Source organism: Geospiza fortis, unplaced genomic scaffold, assembly GCF_000277835.1.
Source record: "Geospiza fortis unplaced genomic scaffold, GeoFor_1.0 scaffold68, whole genome shotgun sequence".
In the NCBI taxonomy this organism is placed as follows: Eukaryota; Metazoa; Chordata; class Aves; order Passeriformes; family Thraupidae; genus Geospiza; species Geospiza fortis.
The window spans coordinates 66,885-87,989 of record NW_005054489.1 but is presented as its reverse complement, the minus strand read 5'-3'; the positions used below and the strand labels follow the sequence as shown (position 1 = coordinate 87,989).

The window sequence follows — 21,105 nt, the reverse complement described above, 5'->3', positions numbered from 1 at the left end:
GACGCTGTGGAGGGAGTACCGCCGGCTGGCAGGGCCGCACCCCGCGCTGCTGAGCCCCGCGGCCGAGGTGGGCTGTGCCCGCGCCGCTGTGGACGCGCTGCTGCGGGCGCTGGTGCCCTGGCCGCACCTGGAGACACGGACGGGGCGGTTCGTGGTGGGGGGGCCTGCTGCCGGCCATCAGGAAGATGTCCGATCCCGACTGGATCAACCTGCTGCTCATTGGGGCGTTTTCTAAGAAGCCCCGGGGTGGGAAGCCCCACCCTGCACCCCCCGTGCCGGATTCCTTGCCTTTCCCGGCACAGATGGACCCAGCTCCCGCCGGGCTCTCCCTGTCCCCGAGGGCTGCCGAGGGGCTCAGGAGAGAGGCAGGGGCTGCTGGAGAGGAGGGAGAGGAGGCGAGCAGATCATGCCATGCAGAGGAACCCTTCCTGCGCCCTCAAGCCCTGGGATCCCTCTTCCCCTGTGACGGTTTGGAGCTGGAATCCTCCATGCCTGACGTGGGGCAGGACGTGGAGCTGCTGGCTCCTTCCCCTGCTGGAGAGCTCCTTGATGAGCACCCCCAGGACCCTTCTGTGCCAGAGGGAACACCTGCCTCGGAGGATGGCACAGGGGACCTGGACCACGGCCCTGGCCCCAGCTCAGATGCTGGCCTGCTTCCCACCTCTGCTTTGAGCTCCTGCCCTGACATCCAGATCGAGCCAGCGGCTGAGAAGGAGGAGGAAAGCCCAGCTGTCCACAGGAGGTTCTCCTCACAAAGACCCTCCAGCCTGGGGAGAGATCTGGGGGCAGCAGAAGGCCCAGCACCATTTCCCCCAGAGCCTGGGCAGAGCCTGCCTCTGCTGTCATCCTCCCCTACAGCTTCCATGAGCACCTTCAGCTTCGAGCCCTTGAGCAGCCCCGAGGGGCCGGTGGTCATCCAGAACCTGCGGATCACCGGGACCATCACTGCCCGGGAGCACAGCGGGACCGGCTTCCACCCTTACACCCTCTACACCGTCAAGGTAAGGGCTCCCCAGGTACTCAACCCCTTCCCACATCCCTGCCACCGCCTGGGCTGCTGTTTGCAGTGAGGACTTGCTCTGTGTGGGTCTCCACAATAAATTTTGTCTGTGTCGTGGTTTGACGCTGGCACAATGCCAGTGCTCCCATGAAAATATATTCTCCCTAGTTTCTGCTGTGAGATGTGACCAGAAAGATGTGACTTTTAACCCCCTGTGTTCTCAGAGGCGTATCCATGTCCTCAGTGGCCACACCAGGTGCCAATATTCAAATTTCAGCACTGACTGGTTTGACCACAAACTCCCAAAAAACTGACTTCCTTTTCAAACCAGCACAGTCTGGTAGTGGGGGAAATACCGGGCACCGTGGCTGTTTGGGATTCCTGTGGGGCTGGTTGAATCTTTTCCTGCTTTTTTTCTGTCATGATTGGTTCCTTCCTCTTCAGGGAAGGGTTGACTGAGGAATTGCTGGGTGGGGCCTGAGGAGGGAGCAGGGCTGTTGTAGGATGTGTGAGGATGATGCCTTTGCCTTCCTCCTCAGTATGAGACAGCCCTGGAGGGCGAGGCGGCGGGCAGCCTGCAGCAGGTGGCTTATCACACCGTGAACCGCCGCTACCGCGAGTTCCTCAACCTGCAGACGCGGCTGGAGGAGAAGCCGGAGCTCCGCAAGTTCCTGAAAAGTCAGTGCCTGCAGCAGCCCTCCGAGAAAATCCTTCTCCCTCTCTCCCATTCCCTGTTCCTCTGCTCCCAGGGTTTCCTGCCCTGCTCATTCAGCTCTGGATGCTGGGCTGTGTCCCCTGCCCACATCCTCCAGTGCTCTGTGCAGAGCTCCTGGAGGAATGATTTATCTCTTCTGGAATTTCAACCGGTTGGCTTTGCAGTTTTGCATCATAACAATGCATATAAACACTGGTGTCTGTGTGTTACCTTGGGCTGATGCCAGACAGTGTGTGGGGATAGCCTTAATCATAAGAGCATTAAGGTTTTAATAAAGACTAAAAACTGTATTTAGATTTTAAAATTTCAATTTTTAATCTTGAAAATGTTTAGATTTTAAGATCTAAAAGTCTTTTAAATTAAAGTTACTGTTATTTTGCAGTTTTATCAAGTTTGCCTGTGGGTTTGTTTTCTTTGTAGATATCAAAGGACCAAAGAAACTGTTCCCTGATCTGCCATTTGGAAACATGGACAGCGATAAAGTGGAAGCCAGGAAAAGTCTGCTGGAATCTTTCCTGAAGGTGAGATGTTTGTGTGTGCCCCTGTGAGCTAAAAGCAGAGCTCAGGCCAGCTTTGTGCAGACAGTGGAGCACACCATGTCTTTTTCACGTTGCACAATCAGGCTGGGAGCTTGACTTTGAAATGATCTGAATCTCCATCTGTCCTTGCAGCAATTGTGTGCAGTCCCTGAGATTGCAAACAGTGAGGAGGTGCAGGAATTCCTGGCCCTCAACACCGACGCCAGGATCGCCTTTGTCAAGAAGCCCTTCGTTGTCTCCAGGATAGACAAGGTGGGAAAAGTGTGGAGCTGCTTACCTGAGCCCTTTCAATGTTCCCTAGGCTTCAGCGTCTCCTAGGAGCCAAAACCCTTTCTTTGGAGTTGTGCTTAGCTTGCCAAGAGACCCATAAAGGGTCAGAGTTCGTGTTAGAGAACCTATTTAATAGAAAATCCAGTGCAAGTCTCAAAACTCATCATGTATGTAAGTAACAAGGATGAATACAGTAATTAAAGGCAATAATAATATCCTTGTCTCCAGGATAGACAAGGTGGGAAAAATGGGGAGCTGCTTACCTGAGCCCTTTCCAGCTGCCCCCAGGGATGCTCCCTAGGCTTCAGTGTCTCCTAGGAGCCAAAACCCTTTCTTTGGAGTTGTGCTCAGCTTGCCAAGAAACCCATAAAGGGTCAGAGTTTATGTTAACGGATGGAAATAATTGTGTTAATAATGGAAAATCCAGTGCAAGTCTCAAAACTCCTGATGTATTTAAATAACAAGGATCAATGCAGTAATTAAAGGCAGTAATTAAAGGCTGGCTTTGCAGATTGTTGTCAATGCCATCGTGGACACCTTGAAGACAGCGTTCCCCAGGTCAGAGCCCCAGAGCCCCACGGAGGATCTGAGCGAGTCAGAAGTGGATGGGAAATCCCAGACAGACGGGAAGAAAAGCAAGTAAGGGCTCCCTCAGCTTTGCAGAACAAGGGATTAATGCATAAACTAAGCCCATGGTGGGGAAGAACTGACTTGGGGCTTTATGTGTTGGGTAGTAAATTCTGTGTTGGGTAGTAAATTCTGTCATACTCTAGCTGAATTACTTCCTCCTTCCTTGGCTGAACACAACTGTTTGAGCTCCATTTATCTAAAGGGTTTCCCAGCAATGCTCAGGTTTCCACAGAAGATAGTTTTCTTCCTAAAGGAGCTCTGAGGTGTTGCCATTTGCCGGCAGAGACACTAATGGTCCTGAGGAATTGCTTTTTAACCTTAAATATATGCAGGGAATGATTGCAGAATGCAGCTGAAAATTATCTACCTGAAAGTCCCCTCCTGCCTCTCCCTTGTGTTCCATCAGTGGCCTTGTCCAGAAAACATTTAAATAGCTATTTATGAGTAATATTTAAGATTGTTTCATGTATGTTCCTCACCAAATGTTGGTGCTGCTGACAGTGCCCAGTCTCATTGTGATTGTCTCATCAGTGATTCTTCCCTCACCAAGGAAGGGAGGATTTCTGCACAAGTATGGCTTTTTCTTTCCAGAAAGTGATGTTTTGCTGGAAAAAGCTGCTTTGGACAGAAAGACAAACTCAAAAAGCACAAGTTTGGAACCATTTTGGCTGAAAAGGACATTCCTTAATGATAAACAGGCTATTTTACAATTTGTCCCAAAATCCCGATGTCCTTTTGTATCCTTCTTTTTGTCAATGTTTATAATTGTATTTCACAATCCTGCTGAGTGTATTTCATCTTAGAGGCTTTTCTGAACACTTCCCTGTGTGTGCTGCAGTGCTCACACCTTGCTGACATCTGCCTACATCTCCCTATCAGCTTCTGTGTAACAGCTCCTTGTGGAATGCTGGAAAACCTTGGCTCAGCTCAGGTGTACGTGAGGAAAACTGCTTTACAGCTTTTGTTGTATGGTTTCACTGCCAGCTCAGAGTTATCCTGGAGGCAGATGCTTTTTTTGAACCACTTCAGGTCTAATCAGATTTCTTAGCTTGCATGTGGACAGCAGTAACAGGTCATGGGGCTTGGCTGAGGCTGGAAAACTCATGACTCACAGCTTGCAGAGAAAACTGACTGTGCCATGGCTCTGCTTTTCAGGTCCAGGCTGAGGTTCTCATCCAGTAAAATCACTCCAGTGCTGAGTGTGAGTGAAGCTCATGACAGGATCGTGTACTCCATCAGGGAGGGCAATGCTGTAAGTTCAGATCCTCTTGTAATCCTTTCACAACCCCAACCACTGCCCTGTTTGGGAATAATCAACATCCACCAGGGCTGTGGCTGCTGCAGCCTTGTTGCCACATGCCAGCTCTTGGCAGAAGGACAATAAGCAGCCCTGGCTGTGCTGTTGGCTACACCTGGGTGCAAACCAGCAGGTGGGAGGCTGTCTGGGCACTGCAGGCGCCAGGCTCTGTGGCACTAACACACTTTTGTAGGTCTCTGGCACCCTGTCCCTGGCTGCTATGGAATCCTTCATCCAGAAGCAGGAGAAGCTGCTGGAAGCAGTCCCCAGCAAAGCTCCTGAAGGCCAGGGAGGCAGAGAAGCCAAGGAAATCTCTGTGCAGGAAGAAATGGATGGGCTGAGCACTGCAGAGCAGGGAGGACATGCAGACACTGACTCTGGTGAGCTCAGCCCCTCTCTCAGTGCTTGAATTTCTCCCCCTCGGTACCACAACAGCTCCAACATCTGCAGGTTCAGCTTGAAAAGTCTTCAGGACCTGTTCTCCTGCCTGTTGCATCTTGATTGAAGGAAAGCAGATTGGGTTTTCTGGTGCTGTTTGGTGAATGCTCTGGGCATTGTGGCTGGTGGGAGAAAATTGGGTTTTGGCTCAGTTGTGTCACTGCAGATCTTCACCTTGGTGTGCTCAGCACAGTCACTGCACTAAGAGGTTTCTTAAGGACACGCTGCTTAAACTGGCACTGTTCTAAAATCAAACTCTTACAAACTAAAAATGGGCCAAATTACAGTTTCCTGTAATTTCCAGTTAGCCTTGATATGTCCATACACTATAAAAGGACCTTTTGAGATTAAGTTCAGATAGATTTGATGGGAGTAGCACAAATGTAATCTCAGTTCAAGGAATGATGTTTTCTTTCTGCTTCTAGAACCCTCCTCTGAAGCACAGGGCTGCCTCAGAACAGTTACAAGATTATCCTGAGCACATGCAAAAATATGTTCCCCAATCTTTTTTCTTGGAATAGCTGAGCTGTATCAACTGGAACTTCCCAAAAAACTTCTCCCCAGTGGTTCAAGTTTGGCAAGCTCTGACTGAAAGCACGTGTTTGTGACAGGATAGGCCTGGTGTTCTGAAACCCAGCCTGTGCTACCAGCTTTGCCTGTAATCTTGGAACACATGCCCGTGGTTCTGGGGAAGCAGGACTGGAGTTGGAGGCCAGGGTTCTGCACAGAGCAGGCCAAGTTAGCTGAACTCTGGGGGAAATGGAATGTCAGTGATCTCAAATGCTTGCGGGTCTGGGATGCTTCAGGCTGGGCTGGCAGGGTGAGGAAAACAAATGTCTGGGTAAAAAGGCAAACCCATGTCCATATCTGCTCATGGAGTGACTTCTGGGAAGTGGTTGGCCAGCAGCTCTGAGGAAGAGGATTTGGATGCTGTGGGAATAAACAGCTTGCTGAGGATGCTCCCTGTGTGAGGTTCTGGGGAAGCTCCAGTCTGCTCCAGACTGCACTGGGAAGTCTCAGGGGACAAAGCAAGTGGGCATAAGTTCTGCATGGCCCAGAGCAAGAGGTGCCAAGTGCCTTGTCTTTTCCAAGTCAGATCCTGGAATTAATTAATCCAGCTTTTAGGAAAAGGAAGAGCAGAGGAGGAGAGGTGTGGGGTCCAGAATCCCTCTTCCCTTTATTTCCAGTAGTAAACTGTGAGTGTAAATTATCTCTGTAGACAGACAGGTTGGGAGATGAGGCATGAGGGGAGCCAAATGAGGAAAAGCTGCTGCACAGGATCTCACCTGGACAACAGAGCCGAGGCAGCAGCCTCAGGTCGGGGTGGTGGCCTGGGAGCGGCTGTCTGAGACAGTTTTGTGGGACATCAATGAGCTTGTTCAGCACAACACCTCAGGGCCAAACAGCATGAAAGTAATTCCGCAGCAAATAGAAACTGTTTTTGCTGAAGGCTCTGACATCCCCTTGAGGATCAGAGGGAGGTTTGGTGTCCCAGGTCTGTACAGTGGAGATATTTGGGTAGGTGTGTGGGTTTGTGTTTTTACTGGTAAATCTGGTTTATCCAGATGTGTTTCATCCCGCTCCCTGCCAAGCCTGGGATCTGCCACACGATGGCAGCCCGCAGCCACCAACAGAGCCCTGTGCCTGGAAAACTGCTGGGAGAAGGGAAAGGAATGGGGAAGACCAGGATGAGAGTCCTCAGCAGTGCACCTCTTCCTGGCTACAGCCACCACCTGCTCTGTCACCTGTTTTGGGCACATGAACTGGGATTTGATAATCACACTGTTTAATTGAGAAGGAGCTGAGCCTTTGGTGCAGCCCTTGGTGGGAGACTGGGGCTGCCTGGATGAGATGGAAACCCGAGTGGGGAGGGCAGGTCCCAGGCTGGCTGGGCTGCAGCAGGTCATCTGTGTGTGGACAAAGGGCCAGGCTGGGGAGAAATGAATGAGTTTGGGATGATGCTTTTTACCAGATTTGCCCTGAGGTGGTTTCTTCATCTGCCCCTCCTCTTCCTCCTGGCAGACTCCGAGACAGCTTTGGCTGACCTGGCCCTGGACGTGCTTCGTCTGGTGCTGGTGGATCACTGGGGCTGGCTGTGCACAGAGAACATCCAGAAGGTTTTCAACGTGCTTTTTGGGACCCTTGTTCAAAGGTAAGGCTAGAGTGACCAACCTGGCTGCTCTGTGAGAGGCATTCCCTTTGGAGTCACATCTGGAAGTGGAGCTTGTGCCTGAATGCAGATAAATGCTGTGTGTGCATCAGCCACACAGTTCTGTAAAGCAGATGCTCCATGAGTGTGGAGTTAACACCTTAGAGATCTGCACCAGGAGCTGCCTTCTCCGTGAGCAGCTCTAATGGGCAGCCTCCTGTTCCCTGAAATCAGGGAAAGGGAAGATCCAGCCCTGGGAGTGGGAGTCTTGGCTCGTGCAAGGGCAGCAGTGCCCAGCTCTGGGGCGCTCTGGGGAGGATTGGCCTCCTGCTCTGTGCTGCCCAGGGCTTCAGCTTGTTCCTCCTGCAGAAGTAGAATAAACAGGCCCAGGGAACAGTGACTGTCAGTGACAGCTCAGAGTGTGGTCTCTGCTCTCACTGCTGCACCCCTCTGCTCTGCCTGTGCCTGGGGCAGGGACCCACACATGGAGTACGGACAGGCTTCCCTTCCAGCTGGCGTGGACTTGCCAAGCTTTCCTGGGGCCAGGGCCTCTGGGTGGTAAGGCTCAAGGCCAAGACACACAAACAGAGAATTCCTGTTTTTTGGTTTAGGTTGGTGACTATCACTAACTGAGGATGTGGTTTTTTAGAGCACAAGGAAAGCCTTCCCTGAAGGGCTTGGGAGAGTCTTGGAGCAGTGCTTTTCCCACTCCTGTGCCCTTTCTCCTGCAGGCATCCAGAGCCAGCATCAGAATGTGCAGGGCAGCTCATTATAACAGAGCTGGTAACCTGAGCTGCCCTCAGCAGAGATTGCCAAAGTGCTTTGAGGTCAGGGACTGCTGTCCTTCAGTCCTGGATTGTTGCTTCAGTGGCAGGAGGTGGGAGCTGCTCCCACTTCTCCAGAATGGGCTCTGGCCTCTTGGGAACAAGCTGCAACCCAATCTGTGTGTGTAAGCATAGGGGTATGAGAGCTTCAACAGGCACATCATCACCTCCTAATAAGCTGTGTCCTGGTCACCCAGGGAGCCTGCAGCACCCACACGTGGCACTGGCATTTTCCACTAGAGAAGTTGGGATACACACAGCACATCCTGGAGCTGGAAGGTGGAGGAGCTCCCTGGGTTGTGTGGTGGATTAGAGTGAGGAGGAATGTGTTTGTAGCTGCTCCACTTGAACAGGTCAGAGTGAACCCACATGTGCTGCAGGCAGAGCTCTGGCTGGGGCTGATATGGGGAAGCCCTGGGACTTCTTGGTGTCCCCATCAGGTCAGGGTGCAGCTAACCTCTTGAACAAACCCTGTGTCTTTGCTGAAATCCACATGGTGAGGCTGGCTCTGCTCTTGTTGTGGGACAGTCAGGAATCCCAGGGGACAGGGGAAAGAGCTGACCTGTCACCAGGAGGATGGTGTTGCACCTGGATTGCTGTAGGGAACATTTTCCTCCCATTTCTGCTGCCTGTAGTTACCTCCACAGTGGAGACAGGGGAATGAGGAGCCTTCCTGCTGTTTGCCATTCACCCTGGCCCTGAGACTTGTACTCATTCCTGGCCCAGGTGGTCACTGCTGTCCTGAGCAGACCAGAAGGTCTCCAGCTCAGACCTGCCTGTCCAGGGACACAGTGTGGATTTGGTTACATTTCTCTTCCATTTCAATATTTACAACTTGATCACTGCTCAGCCTGGCACTGCCATTCTGGCTGGCACTGTGTCTGGGGACCCTTTACAAATGGGGAAAGTACCAGAAACTCTTCTGGGAACATCTGCAATTCAAGGAACTGATGCTCCTGCCTCAGACATGGGCAGACAAACATGGGACAGCAGATGGATTTGTGTTGTGTCTTCAACCATTGCTGGTCACAAAGTGTGAGTGGTCATCATCCCTTCAGGAAATTAGATCCTTCCTGTTCCTGCCAGTGGCTGGGTTAAGTGGTAGGGGATGAAAATGAGGTGTCCTGGCTGTGTTTGGAGGGGCTGCTGCTGGACACTCCTCTGCCAGCTTGTGTTTGGAGGATAGGTGCTGCTCCTGCTGCCCTCTTGCAGCTGCCAGATGAGGATTCTGCTCTGGCATGAGACACTCGATGCAGAGTGACAGAAATGACCACAAACCAACAAAACTCACACCAAGAACGAGATCAGCTTCTCCCAAGAGCCAGGCCCCTTATTCTTGGGGACTTTCTCCCTTGGGCTGGCAGTGCCATCAGATGATTGCTGTGAGCACACTGTTACTGGTGGTGGAGCCTCCCAATCTGCTCAATTCCCTGTTCTGTTCAAGGAGCATCCCAGCACACTGCTCCTTCCCTGTTCTGTGCAAGGGGCATCCCAGCACACTGCTCCTTCCCTGTTCTGTGCAAGGGGCATCCCAGCACACTGCTCCTTCCCTGTTCTGTGCAAGGGGCATCCCAGCACACTGCTCCTTCCCTGTTCTGTGCAAGGGGCATCCCAGCACACTGCTCCTTCCCTGTTCTGTGCAAGGGGCATCCCAGCACACTGCTCCTTCCCTGTTCTGTGCAAGGGGCATCCCAGCACACTGCTCCTTCCCTGTTCTGTGCAAGGGGCATCCCAGCACACTGCTCCTTCCCTGTTCTGTGCAAGGGGCATCCCAGCACACTGCTCCTTCCCTGTTCTGTGCAAGGGGCATCCCAGCACACTGCTCCTTCCCTGTTCTGTGCAAGGGGCATCCCAGCACACTGCTCCTTCCCTGTTCTGTGCAAGGGGCATCCCAGCACACTGCTCCTTCCCTGTTCTGTGCAAGGAGCATCCCAGCACGCTGCTCCTTCCCTGTTCTCCTCAGCAGGGCTGGCTGGAGCCAGGCCCCATCAGTCTCCCTGCCTGTCAGGCCGGTGGCAGTGGGACAGGAAGGCTCCATGACCGAAAAAGGGATTGTTGAGGAAAGGGCGGCCGCGTGTGCGAGCCGGGTCTGCACTGAGCCCATCCCATTATGTAACAGGGAGTGAGCCTTTTTTGGAGCTGAAAGGAGAGGAGGATGGAGGGGCTGGGAGTGGGAATGACCCTGGGGCCGAGGATTGCTTCCAGCAGCCTCTCAGCGTGCTGGGGCCGTGCCTGTAAACAAACCCTCTGCCCCCTCCTGCCTCTGTCCGGCTCCGCTTCCCTCCCGCGGCTGCAGGGATCAGCTCCTCTTCCCCTGGGAGCCTGCAGCAGGAACCTGCTGGCACAGGGGAGGAGGTGGGGCTATTCTGGCCTCCGGTGGAAGCATTTGGAGAATCTGGGTGCTTTTTAGAGCCTTGTGAGTCAATGAGGTGTTAAAAATACGCAGCAAACACGAGAACCACGCGTGCTGTGACCCCACACCCTGCTGGGACCCCACACCCTGCCCTCAGTTGTCCCCACAGTGGCCACAGGTCTGGGGTCTGTCAGTGCCCTGCAGTGCTGGGGCCAGGGTGACATGCACCACCTCTGCTTTCCAAAGGGGAGTGCCAGCACTGCAAAGATGGACCTGGGAGGATCTGGGGGGCAGATCCTGGTCTGTAAGCTTTTCCTGGCTCCTTCCCATGCAGCCCAACAGCAAACCATGGCCACAAAGCACTGAGTGGGGGGAAGGTGTCTCAGCACATCCTGGCTGTCTGTGCCCTGGAACCTGAGCAGGGCTGGGCACAGTCTGTGCCAGGCTCGGAAGTGCCTGTGCCTGAAAGGAGCATGTGGAACTACTCAGGCAGCTTTGCTGGTGTCATGTTCCACTGAGCAGGAGTTAAAATAAATGCAAATCATCCCTGCCTTACCCACGAGCTCAGCACTGCTTGGCTTGCTGTTTGCTTTGGGTCATTCTCGTGCTCCTCCAGGCTTTGTCCATGTTCCCTCATCGGAAGATTTGAGGAGGTGACATTCCAGTCTGTGTGAGCTGTAGGTGGAGAGGCAGAGATGCTTTGACACTGGTTGCAGGTGGCCATCATGCCTTTGAGAACTGGTTCTTGCAAGTTCATGCTGTCACCTTGGTGTTGGGCTCTGCTGGTGTCAGGCTGAGTGTCACAGGCACTTGTAAGTCAAGGAGGTCTGGAGCTTCAGAGAGCTCCTGCCTGGGTGCTTTGTTCTGATTTTCTCTTTGGTTTTCTTTGATCTCTGTGCCAACAGAACTGGCACAAAGACCCTTGGCAGCCACCTTGATCCTCTTGACTGGAAAGTGCCACCAGCAGAGAGTGATGCCTGCCCCTCTTCAGTGTCCCTGAGTAAACCTGGAGCAGCCAAGCACCCCTGGGCTGGCAGTGCTGGGAGCACAGTGCCCATGGGCAGGGAGTTCTGCCAGCCCTGGAGCCATGGAGGGGCCATGTCTGACAGCTGAGACTGCTCCCACTTCCCTTTGGCTTCCTGGCTGGCAGGTACCACTGCAGCCTCAGGCAGTGCCTGAGTTTTGCTGGCAGAAATGCAATATCAGTGCAGCTGGGGCATCTGAATCCACTCATTCTCCTGGTTTGTTACCTGGGGAGTGGATTTGGGCACATTTGATGAGGATCTTTGCAGCTGCACACAGAGGGGCTGTGCTGGCAGACCCAGGTATGTGGCAGCAAAGTCCCTGTTTGTTTTTGTCCCTAAAAACAAGCCTAAAAGCAGCACCAGAGTTGGGAATTAGGGGAACAAACCTCATGGCATCTTATTCCTCATTTCTGGGTTTGGCTGTTTGTGTTGTAGCCGTGAGGAGCAGCAGGAACTGCAGCCTGTGGTATGTCAGTAAAAGTGATTTCAGGACTCTGTGTGTCTTGGTGTGTATATGCAAAGTAAATAAAATCAGCTTGGAAATGGGCCTCGATTCAGTTGTCTCCAAGCACCTGGAAATTTTGGATCTGGCTTTGAATCTCTGTCCCAAACAAAATTTTTTTCCCCTCTTCTAGAAGCAGCATTCTTCCAAAAACAGCCACTAGAATGAAGCCAGCACTCCATGCTTTGATAATAATTGCAACATTATTCTAACTCTGATTCTGTTTCAACAGTTACACATGCCAGCTTTCTTCCTGGATCTAAAAAAGCTCAACAACTTCCTATTTCAAATAGAACAAAGAAGAAAAGGATTGAGTGGAAGTAATGTCTCCCTGTTGGTTTTAGTTTTCCCTGGTTTTAGAAGGGTTAATAGTGGATTTATGTATTTTGATTCTGAAGTGGGCTAATGAAGCAATTGTTCCAAGCAGGGTCTGGCTGAGACAGCCTGGCCTCTCCCTGGGGCACCACTGAGAGCTTAATTGGCTCAATAAATACTTGAAGAAGATGTTATCAAAAGCCAGGATGCTTTATGAAAAATCAAGGGGGTTTGGGAACGATTATTTTAATCACATACCTTTCCCCCCCCTTCCCTGAGCCCCAGGGCATCAGAGGAAGATCTAGCTTGGGAAAAGCAATGGTTCATTCCCTGCAGGGTGAAGCCATTGCAGCCCTGTGAGTTTCCATGATTTCTTCTTGCAGCAGGTATGTTCTGAGGGAGCAACGCATGAAATGGCACAGAAATCCCAGAACCAAGGGGTGCTTTCCTCCCTGCAGGGATGAATGACTGCCTGCAGAAGAGAATGATTTCTTTTCCTTCCTCTCTGCCCCACAGTAAGATGTCCTGCATACCCACATCTCTCAGGGTTTCTTCCTGGGTCAAGCAGGAAAGGTGGGAAGCCAGCCAGGTCCAGGACAGGTTCTTTGCAACTCTAAACCTTCACAGGGCAGCAGAGGAACATTTCAAGAAGGAGAATTTGTGCAGGAGTTTAAAAGGCCTCAGGATGCTTCTTGAAATTTCATTTATGGAGGTTATTTTTCCTTTTCTTTCCTTAGCACAGGGTTTACCCATGGCCTGGACACGTGTGAGGTTGCTTTGAAGGTGCTGAGCTGAGCATGCTGCACATGTTTCTGCTGTGTGGAGAAGGTGGATTTAGGCTCAGGTAGCAGGTGCTCAAAGCTGAGCCTCAGGGCAAAAACTCCATTTGTGATTTTCAGTTCTTGCTGTGCCCACTGCAGCTGCTGCTTCGTTTTTACAAGGTTTCCTCAGAAGGGTTTTTCAGTCAAAGCACTGAAATGTTCCTCCTGTTGAACCCTTGAGTTAAGGATAATCTTGTGCATTATCTGAGGAGGAATTTGGGGAACAAGAGCTGGTAAGGCAGGGATGGTCTGGTGATTTAAGCACCAGACTTCCTTAATTTCAGAGTCATTCTTGAATGCCTTGTGTTTTCCAGATGTTGCTTTTTTGCTTCAATCCTTTTCACTACGTTGGTCCCAGAGGCCTTTTTTGAGCTTCTGGATCTTCACACTGTGTTCCTTAGGGCAGGGGGGCCTTGTTCTGGGGTGGGCAGCAGTCAGGGTTGAGCTGGACATTCTAGTTCATGTATATTTGTAGAGCTGTTTGTATTTATGCAGCTAAAGCAGAGAGGCTTTCTCCTTTTTTCATCTTCTAGGTCTTCACTTTGTGTTTATCTAAATCCTTAAAACCCCTGGGTTTGAGGAAATCACAATTGCTATTGCTTCAGGTTTCAATTACAGTCAGCATATTTAGCTTGACTGTTCCTTAGCTGAAGTTATCTCAGCTTTTATCCTCACCTTGATGGATAAAACAAGCAGGTCTTTATCCATTTCTGGCAGGTGGCTGTAAATCTGCAGAGTATCACATTTCTTTGTTCATTCTTAGTACATCTTTGATGTCCAGACTAAGCAAATCCAGCCTGTCCAGGTTTTACTTGCTGAGCTGAGCTCTCTGGACAGTCCAGTTAAGTGAGAGGCTCCAGCCAGGTAAAACCAAGCCCATTTACCTGTTCCTGACCCTCAGCCTGCCTTTCCTCCCTCCTAGGAGCCCAAGGAAGGCCAAGATTTGCACACCCCCAGCCCTTGTTTTTCATTCCCAGTGCCTTCTTGTCATCGTGGACCCCTTCAGCTGACCTTGGAGTTCCAGCTTGAACCGTGGCATTAATTTGGCTCTTTTTTAGCAGCCCTTTCATTCCTCCACCAGCAGCTATTTCAAACAGAGGTGCCTTACAGCATGGACAAGTTATGCCCCTGCAGATTATCTTCCAGGCCTCAGTAGCCTTTGCAGTCTGGCTCTTTGCATTGGGCACTATCAAAGCATTCTGAGCCCAGGAGGTCACTTTATCTATTTCTGAAGTGTAAGGAGATGGTTCTGTGATGGGTTTATTTTTTTTCTTTCTTATTAAGGCTATTTCTTCATGAAATAGCAGAATGAAAATAGTAACTCATCAGCCATCCAAAAATACAAAAAATAAATAAATAAGAGAGGTCTATTTATGGTTCTTGGTGGATTTATTTCTACCTGGGAGCAGTGTGTGAGTGCTTTCAGTGTGGCACATGAATCTCAAATTCTTGGGCCTTTAATAGCACAAAAAATCATCTGTGAACTGCTGGTGAAGGTCAGCTTTGAACCAGCAGATATCTGGAGTTCCTGAGGGGTTAATCCCAGTCCTGGTGCAGCAAGTCTGCCTGGTGGAAAGGTCAGTTTGCCATTTTCTGGGGTTTACTCAGGTAGGAATTTCCAATAAAGTTAGTGTGACTCTCTCTGAGATGCAACTACAGGTGTGGGAGTTGAGGGGGCATTCTTGGGATGTCCTATGCAGGGCCAGCAGTGGGACTTGACTTTCCTTGTGGGTCCCTTCCAGTTCAGGATATTCTGTGAATTACTTTGCTCCTCACAGTTTAATGCTGCTGGTGCAGCTCTGGGATGTGATTCCCCAAAATGGGCGTTGGTGGTTGACTGTGGTTGAGAGGAGGGAAGAAAACTCTTCATGACAGGTCAGTGTGTGCTGAGATTTTCTTTTGAAACCTCAGCTGTACCCCCAGAGTGGATTTAGAGCCACATGGACCAGTCTTGATGGTTCTCCTCTGTTAGAATCTGAAATGTAAAGAACTCTCAGAACTTTGGGCCTGTAAGCCAAAGCTTAGAATTAAACACATGATTTGACCTGAGACCTTGGAAAAGACTTCCAAACTTAAATGATACAAGCAAGAATGTGGATTTATAGTTTAAAACAAAGACGCATTAAATTAAGTAGAAGAAAGTTTAGATTTTATAGTTTAAGATATAAAAATAAAAGGGTAAACAAGGAGTTCAGAATGCAGCACTGTAGGTTTGTGTGTCATAACATGATTAGCTAAGAAAGCTTACACTGTTACATGAGTCCATAAGATGGAATATTTAAAGATTGAGTCAAAACCACAAATATCCTTATTAGCAGTGTTTTATTAGTCAATAAATCCTTAAAAGGTCTTGTAACTAAAGGTCTTGTGACCTTCTGACCCATACAGTAAAGATGTGAGCTAAACTCACCGTTCCTGCTATGTAGAAGATAAGAAAAGAAAGCACATCATCAAAAACAATTCAGAAATCCCACCTCTAATTCATTCAAAACTGCTCCCAAATCCCCATTCTCCTCTTCCCAATGCCTTTGGAATGGCTCCACTGGCAGAAGGGAGCCCAGAGCAGAGGTGCTTTGGTCTTTGTTCCATTTGCACCTGCCTTTGGTTTCTCTTTGTTTCTTCTCCCATTTCTTGACTTTTCCTTGTAAACTTTGTGGGTTTGGGTGCTCCTTCCCCAGCTCTCTGAGCAAGGGCAAGTTGGCCTCTAACAGGAGCTTGTGTGGAGCTGTGCAGGACCCATGGAGCCATTCCCAGATGCTGCCCTCTCCCTCCCAAAGCTGCCAGCCCAAGGAGGAAAATCCATCCCTGGTGTTTCACAACTGTGGGAATCCAGACCTGCAAGCACTCACCTGCTCCCAGTGTGTGCAGATCACATTTAAATTGTGAGATCACATTTAGAGGTGTTATTTGGGGGCCTTGTTGCCTAATTCTGGTGGTTTTAGGGGCATACAGGAGGTTGTTTGTGTGGGGCCTTGCAGCATTTGTCACTTCTCAGCTTGCTCTTGAGCTGTCTGGAAAAGTGTGCTATTCTCTGTAGGTTCAACTTCCTCTCTGTTCACTATTTGCTTGATCTTTTTGCTATTTTAGGAACTCTAAGGGGAAAAAAAAAGCTTGTTCTTTGCTTTCTGCAACCTTTTAAAGGCTGGAAAGTGGCTGTTGCTGTAATGAGTTTGGAGTCAATGTTCAGTTTGATCCCCCTTGGTGCAGGGTTGACTCTGCAGCTCTGTCCCCAAGTCTCTGAACTTCTGTTGCTTGTCAGATGTTTTCTCAGCTAGGAGAGGGGGTTGTGTAAGAAAACATGTTAATGAAAAACCCTGTTAATGAAAATCTGTGTTAATGAAAACTCTTGCCCCTAGAGAAGTCACAGTTTAACACTTTAATTTGCTTGGGAATAGCTGGAGGGTTTACCATGATCCAGAGTGTTAAACTCTGCTGATGGCTGGAGATTAAAACCTTTTTAATCGTATTTCCAACATGGCTTTTCCCAGTCAGGACTAGGATGTGACATTTTGTCCTCTAAGCCAGGTGGGAGGTTTGCACCTCTGGCCTTACCTTGCAGCAGCATCCACACTCCGTGTCCATGGCAATGCTGAGCGTGAAGGATGTGCTCCCCATTTCCAGTGCCAGTCCTGGGAGCACTGGGAACCTCACCTGTGTCCCTTGCTCTGAGACATTCCAGCTCTACCACTGCACTGAGATCCTTTTCAGGTTTTTTAATGTCCTTTGCTTTCCAGCTGCTGTTTCCTAGGTGTGCATCTGTCCTAGGGTGACATTAGGATGCTTGTATCCCCAGTCCTGTGTTCTGTTTATGCTGGATATTATTCTGTGCCTTCCAGTCTGGCTCTGAAGAGCAAAGCTTTGCTTTGTTTTGTTCTGTTTTGTTTTGTTTTGTTATTAGCCTGCTCACTCCCCCAACAGTGAGCAGGACACACAGACAGGGCAGTACATAGTGCAGCTTTTGCTTTTTGCTCTTGCTCCTGCTTTGCTCTTGCTTTTGCTCCTGCTCATTAGTTAGTTTAGCTGCTGAATTTTCCCTGGACTGTTTTTCTTTCCTGTTCTTGGACCTATTTGAACCTGCTCTGGACTGGGACCTGGGAAACACCGAGAGTTTGCACCTTGTGGCCTGCCAGGGTCTACTCTGGGCAGCAGCCATCCTCAGTGCTGGGGGGACTGATAACAGAGTGAGCACCCACAGGAGAGACTTTCTGAATTTGTCATCTTTTGCAGAGCGGTGACAGAGTGGTGTCATCCGGTATTGTTCATTTTGTGTGCTGGGGGTGCTGTGCCTGTTAAATAAACAGGTTCCTTCCACTTCTCTCCAAGGAATCCTTCCTGAACGGGTTGGGCACAGAGGCCATGTGGGTTTGCTTTCAGGAGGGGCCCCCTTTGGAGGTTTTCTCCCAGATTTGCCCTAAACCAGGACAGCATCCCTCCAGAATCACTGTTTACACCTCATTTCCTGCTCACTCCTCAGCCCTGTCCCACATGATGCCAACCTGCTTTCCTTTGGGTGTTGCTGTTCCCCGGTGCCCAGCTGTGTGGGGAAGGACACCCTTGGCCCGAGTGCCTCTCCCAGGAAGAATGCAGACAGTCTGGCAGAGTGCAGGTTAAATAAAGTTTGCCTTGGCAGGGCTCTTGGCTGTGCTGGGAGCTGCCGGGGCGTAGTGGTGACGGAATTGCAAGCACGAACAGCAGCTGCCAAGAGGAACGGCTCTCCTGGCCCTGCTGGCTGCCTCCTGTCCTCTGGGAATCTTGAAGAACTGGCAGAATCACAAGCCTCTTCCCTACCCCAGTGCTGTGCTGACACTCCCAGCTCTGCTCCAGAGCCTCCTGCCAGCGAGGCCAACAGCACCAGCAGTGCTGCACCCTGAGCCCTGCTGACCCTTCCTGTGGGATTCATCCACGGCCTCTCTGTCGCAGACATCTCTTATGAAAAATCCTTTCCTTAGGATTTTTCCTCCTGAGAAGCTGAGAGGCCTCAGGAACAAAATGTAAACAATGATTATCTGCTGCTGTGGAATGCAACAGGTGCATCTGTGATTGGCCCATGTTGGTTGTTTCTAATTAATGGCCAATCACAGTCAGCTGGCTTGGACAGAGTCTGGGATGAAGCCTTTGTTATCATTCTTTCCTATTCTATTCTTAGCTAGCCTGCTGATGAAATCCTTTCTTCTATTCTTTTAGTATAGTTTTAATATAATATATATCATAATATAATAAATCAAGCCTTCTGAAACATGGAGTCAGATCCTCATCTCTTCCCTTATCCTCAGACCCCTGTGAACACCATCACACCTCTCCTCATCCTGAGGACAAAGATTTTAGGCAGTGCAGGTTGTGACTGGTGGCTGTGGCTTGTGCTGTGACTAGGAAGTGATTTCACATCTGGGCAAGAGGGTCCATCCATATGGTTGATTTAGAAACTGTGCCTGGCCAGCCCCTGGCTGGTGGGGACACATCATCCGGTGCAGCTGCAAACCCCTCCAAGCCCTTCTGGGGAGCAGGGATTTGGGGATTTGCAGGTGGTTACAGAGAAAGGGCACAGTCCTGCCCCAGCAGGAGGGACCATCAGCAGTTCTGTTGGATTTTGGATGGGAACAAAAACTTCTTGGCTGTGAGAGTGTGGTGACCCTGGCACAGGGTATCTGGAGAAACTGTGGCTGCCCCATGCCTGGATGTGTCCAAGGCCAGGTTGGATGGGGCTTGGTCTAGTAGAAGGTGTCCCTGCCCAGGCTGGAATGAGATGAGTTTTAAGGTCCCAAAATCAAACCATTTGGGGATTCTGTTATTTCATTGCTTGTCATCAGTGGATGGAGCTGGACTGGACAGCAGGGCAGCAAGGACAGCAGGATGAGAGAGGGGTGAAGCATCAGGATAGTCATGGCTTGTTATCCTTGGAGTGTGTTTTGGTCTCCAGGAAAGACACCCTTGGCTGTCTTGGTAGCAGAGGGACTGATGAGAGGAGCAGAGGCTGCCAGAACAGGGCTCATGTCCTTCCAGTCCTTCCTGGAGGTTTGTAGTTAAACACCAGTTCCTCCAGCTCTGTCTCAAATTGTGCTTGGAGATAACTTAGGAGCTTCAGGCCAGTTGTATCCCTGAGCTGGGCTTTCTTTAGGCACCAGTGATTCACTTGGGTCCCTGTGATTAGCAGGGTGATGGGGCTTTTATGGCCTTTGCTTGTCCCATTTGTCAATAACACAGGGAACATATCCCACTCTTGGTGCATGGAAAACTCAGCTAATTAAGACTTGTGGAAATACAAGGTGTACAAACATGAAAACTGCATGATAACAAACCCAAAGAAGCTGATTTAACCCTCTTGATGGGCGGAAATATCCCAGCTGGGTCCCAAGCTGGACTTTTCCTGACCTTTGTCTCTCTCCCTGTTGCTGCAGGTGGCTGGAAGTGCAGGTGGTTACCCTGACCTGCACCCAGCGCTGGGTCCAGTACCTCCAGTTGCTGCAGGAATCCATCTGGCCTGGAGGAGTTTTACCAGCAGTGCCTAAACCCCCCAGGACAGAGGAGCAGAAGAAGGCAACAGCAGAGCAGGCCCTGCAGAGCCTGATGGGGATCTTGCCCAGTAAGTGTGTCCCAGAGACTTGTCAGCTGCCCTGGGGCAGGAAAGCAGCTGGGGAACACTCCAGTGCACTGGAATCTCTGGAACTATGCTTAAATACAGAGATGGAGGCTGCTCGTGCCAAGGCACTGGGAAACCTTCATGACCCTTGAGGTTTGATGGTTTCCTGCAAGCAAAACCCAGAGTTTTCCAGTTCTGGATAGTTTGTGTAAGGGTTTGGGAAGCAGCCCAGCTCGGAGGGAAGGGAAGCGAGTCCAGGCCATGATTCAGTGCTCAGTTCTGAGCCACCTCACAAGGCAGGGCTCAGGACAGCTCTGCTCCCACCTGCTGCCAGAGGGTCCCATGGTGAGCAAAGTCACCATGCAAAGCCTGTGGCTTTTGCACTGGACTCAAATCCCAAGCCCAGCTGCACTGGATTTCCCTCTCTTGAAGTTTGACACGGGGACCTTTGGCATTAATGCAGCTGCTGCCTGATCCCTGTGAGTGCAGTCTGAACTTTTAACTCCTTCATCAGTGTAAAGGGCCCTCACTGTCCTTTGGGAATGAAAAAGCAGTGCTGGTATGTGCCCTTCCAGCCAGGAATGCTTTCCTGGCACTCCCTGCTCTCCCAGCCCCAGAGAACCATCATGAGCTTTGATTCAGCACCCACCAGGAGAAGGCTGACCTGTGGAAATATTCACTGCCTAAAGCTTTGTCTCCAACGCTTCCAGATGTGATCCAGGAAATCCTTGGGACCAGTAAGTGTCAGATGAGCTGGAACCTGGTGCTGGAGTCACTCAGCCAGCCTGTGATAAACAGGTATGTGACTGTGGTCTTTACACTGGTGGGCTCTGAGCCTGTGATAAACAGGTTTGTGATTGTGTCTTCACCCTGGTGGCTCTGAGCCTGTGATAAACAGGATTGTGATTGTGTCTTCACCCTGGTGGGCTCTGAGCCTGTGATAAACAGGTTTGTGATTGTGTTCTTCACCCTGGTGGGCTTTGAGCCTGTGATAATCAGGTTTGTTATTTTGGTCTTTACACTGGTGGGCTCTGAGAGCTGTGCCCAGGGTTTTGCCAGTGCTGCTTGGCACCAAACACATCCAGTTTATTACTCCAGACTTGCAATATCGGGGGACATCTGCATATCTGGCTGCAGGTTATTAAGCCAGTCATGTTAATTATGTTGTTTGGCCTGCTTAGTTAGTGGATGTCAGGAAAGTAAGACAAATCTTTGGTTCTGGAGGAGCTGCAGGTCTGTGTAGGGGTTGTTTCTGTGTATTCCCAGTGCTGTGAGTCTGGAAGGCAAGGGTTTGGTGATGGACAGCAGAGAAATGAGGGTCAGACTGGACATCAGGAGGTATTTCTTCACTGAAAGGGTTGTTAAACATTGAAAGGGCTGCTCAGGGTGGTGTTGGAGTCCCCATCTTCTGAGGTGACCAGGGAACAACAGGAGTGGCACTCAGTGCTCTGGGCTGGTTGACAAGGCGGGGATTGGTGACCTCAGGGGTCTTTTCTGTCTTCAGCAATCCTGTGATCCTGTTAAACACACGTTTTGCTCCAGAAGATGCATTTGTGTTTTCTGTGCTGCTCAGCAACTTCAACACCCACTGGTTTGGGGGAGGTGAAAAAAAGCTGAACCACCTCTGGAAACATTTCTCTGGGGACCTGA

At 50.4% G+C, this 21,105-nt stretch overlaps 1 protein-coding gene across 1 annotated transcript in view; it reads left to right on the top strand.

Moving 5' to 3' along the window:
- The first annotated feature begins 170 nt into the window (after positions 1-170).
- The window catches only part of SNX19 (sorting nexin 19), a 29,694-nt gene continuing 8,759 nt past the window's right edge, over positions 171-21,105 (top strand). The window contains exons 1-10 of the mRNA XM_005428509.3: positions 171-1,001; positions 1,540-1,678; positions 2,136-2,236; positions 2,387-2,506; positions 3,036-3,163; positions 4,310-4,406; positions 4,645-4,831; positions 6,912-7,041; positions 19,274-19,458; positions 20,166-20,253. Coding sequence (XP_005428566.3) covers positions 186-1,001; positions 1,540-1,678; positions 2,136-2,236; positions 2,387-2,506; positions 3,036-3,163; positions 4,310-4,406; positions 4,645-4,831; positions 6,912-7,041; positions 19,274-19,458; positions 20,166-20,253 — 1,991 coding nt within the window. The 5' untranslated portion in view covers positions 171-185. The remainder of the gene's footprint in view (positions 1,002-1,539; positions 1,679-2,135; positions 2,237-2,386; positions 2,507-3,035; positions 3,164-4,309; positions 4,407-4,644; positions 4,832-6,911; positions 7,042-19,273; positions 19,459-20,165; positions 20,254-21,105) is intronic.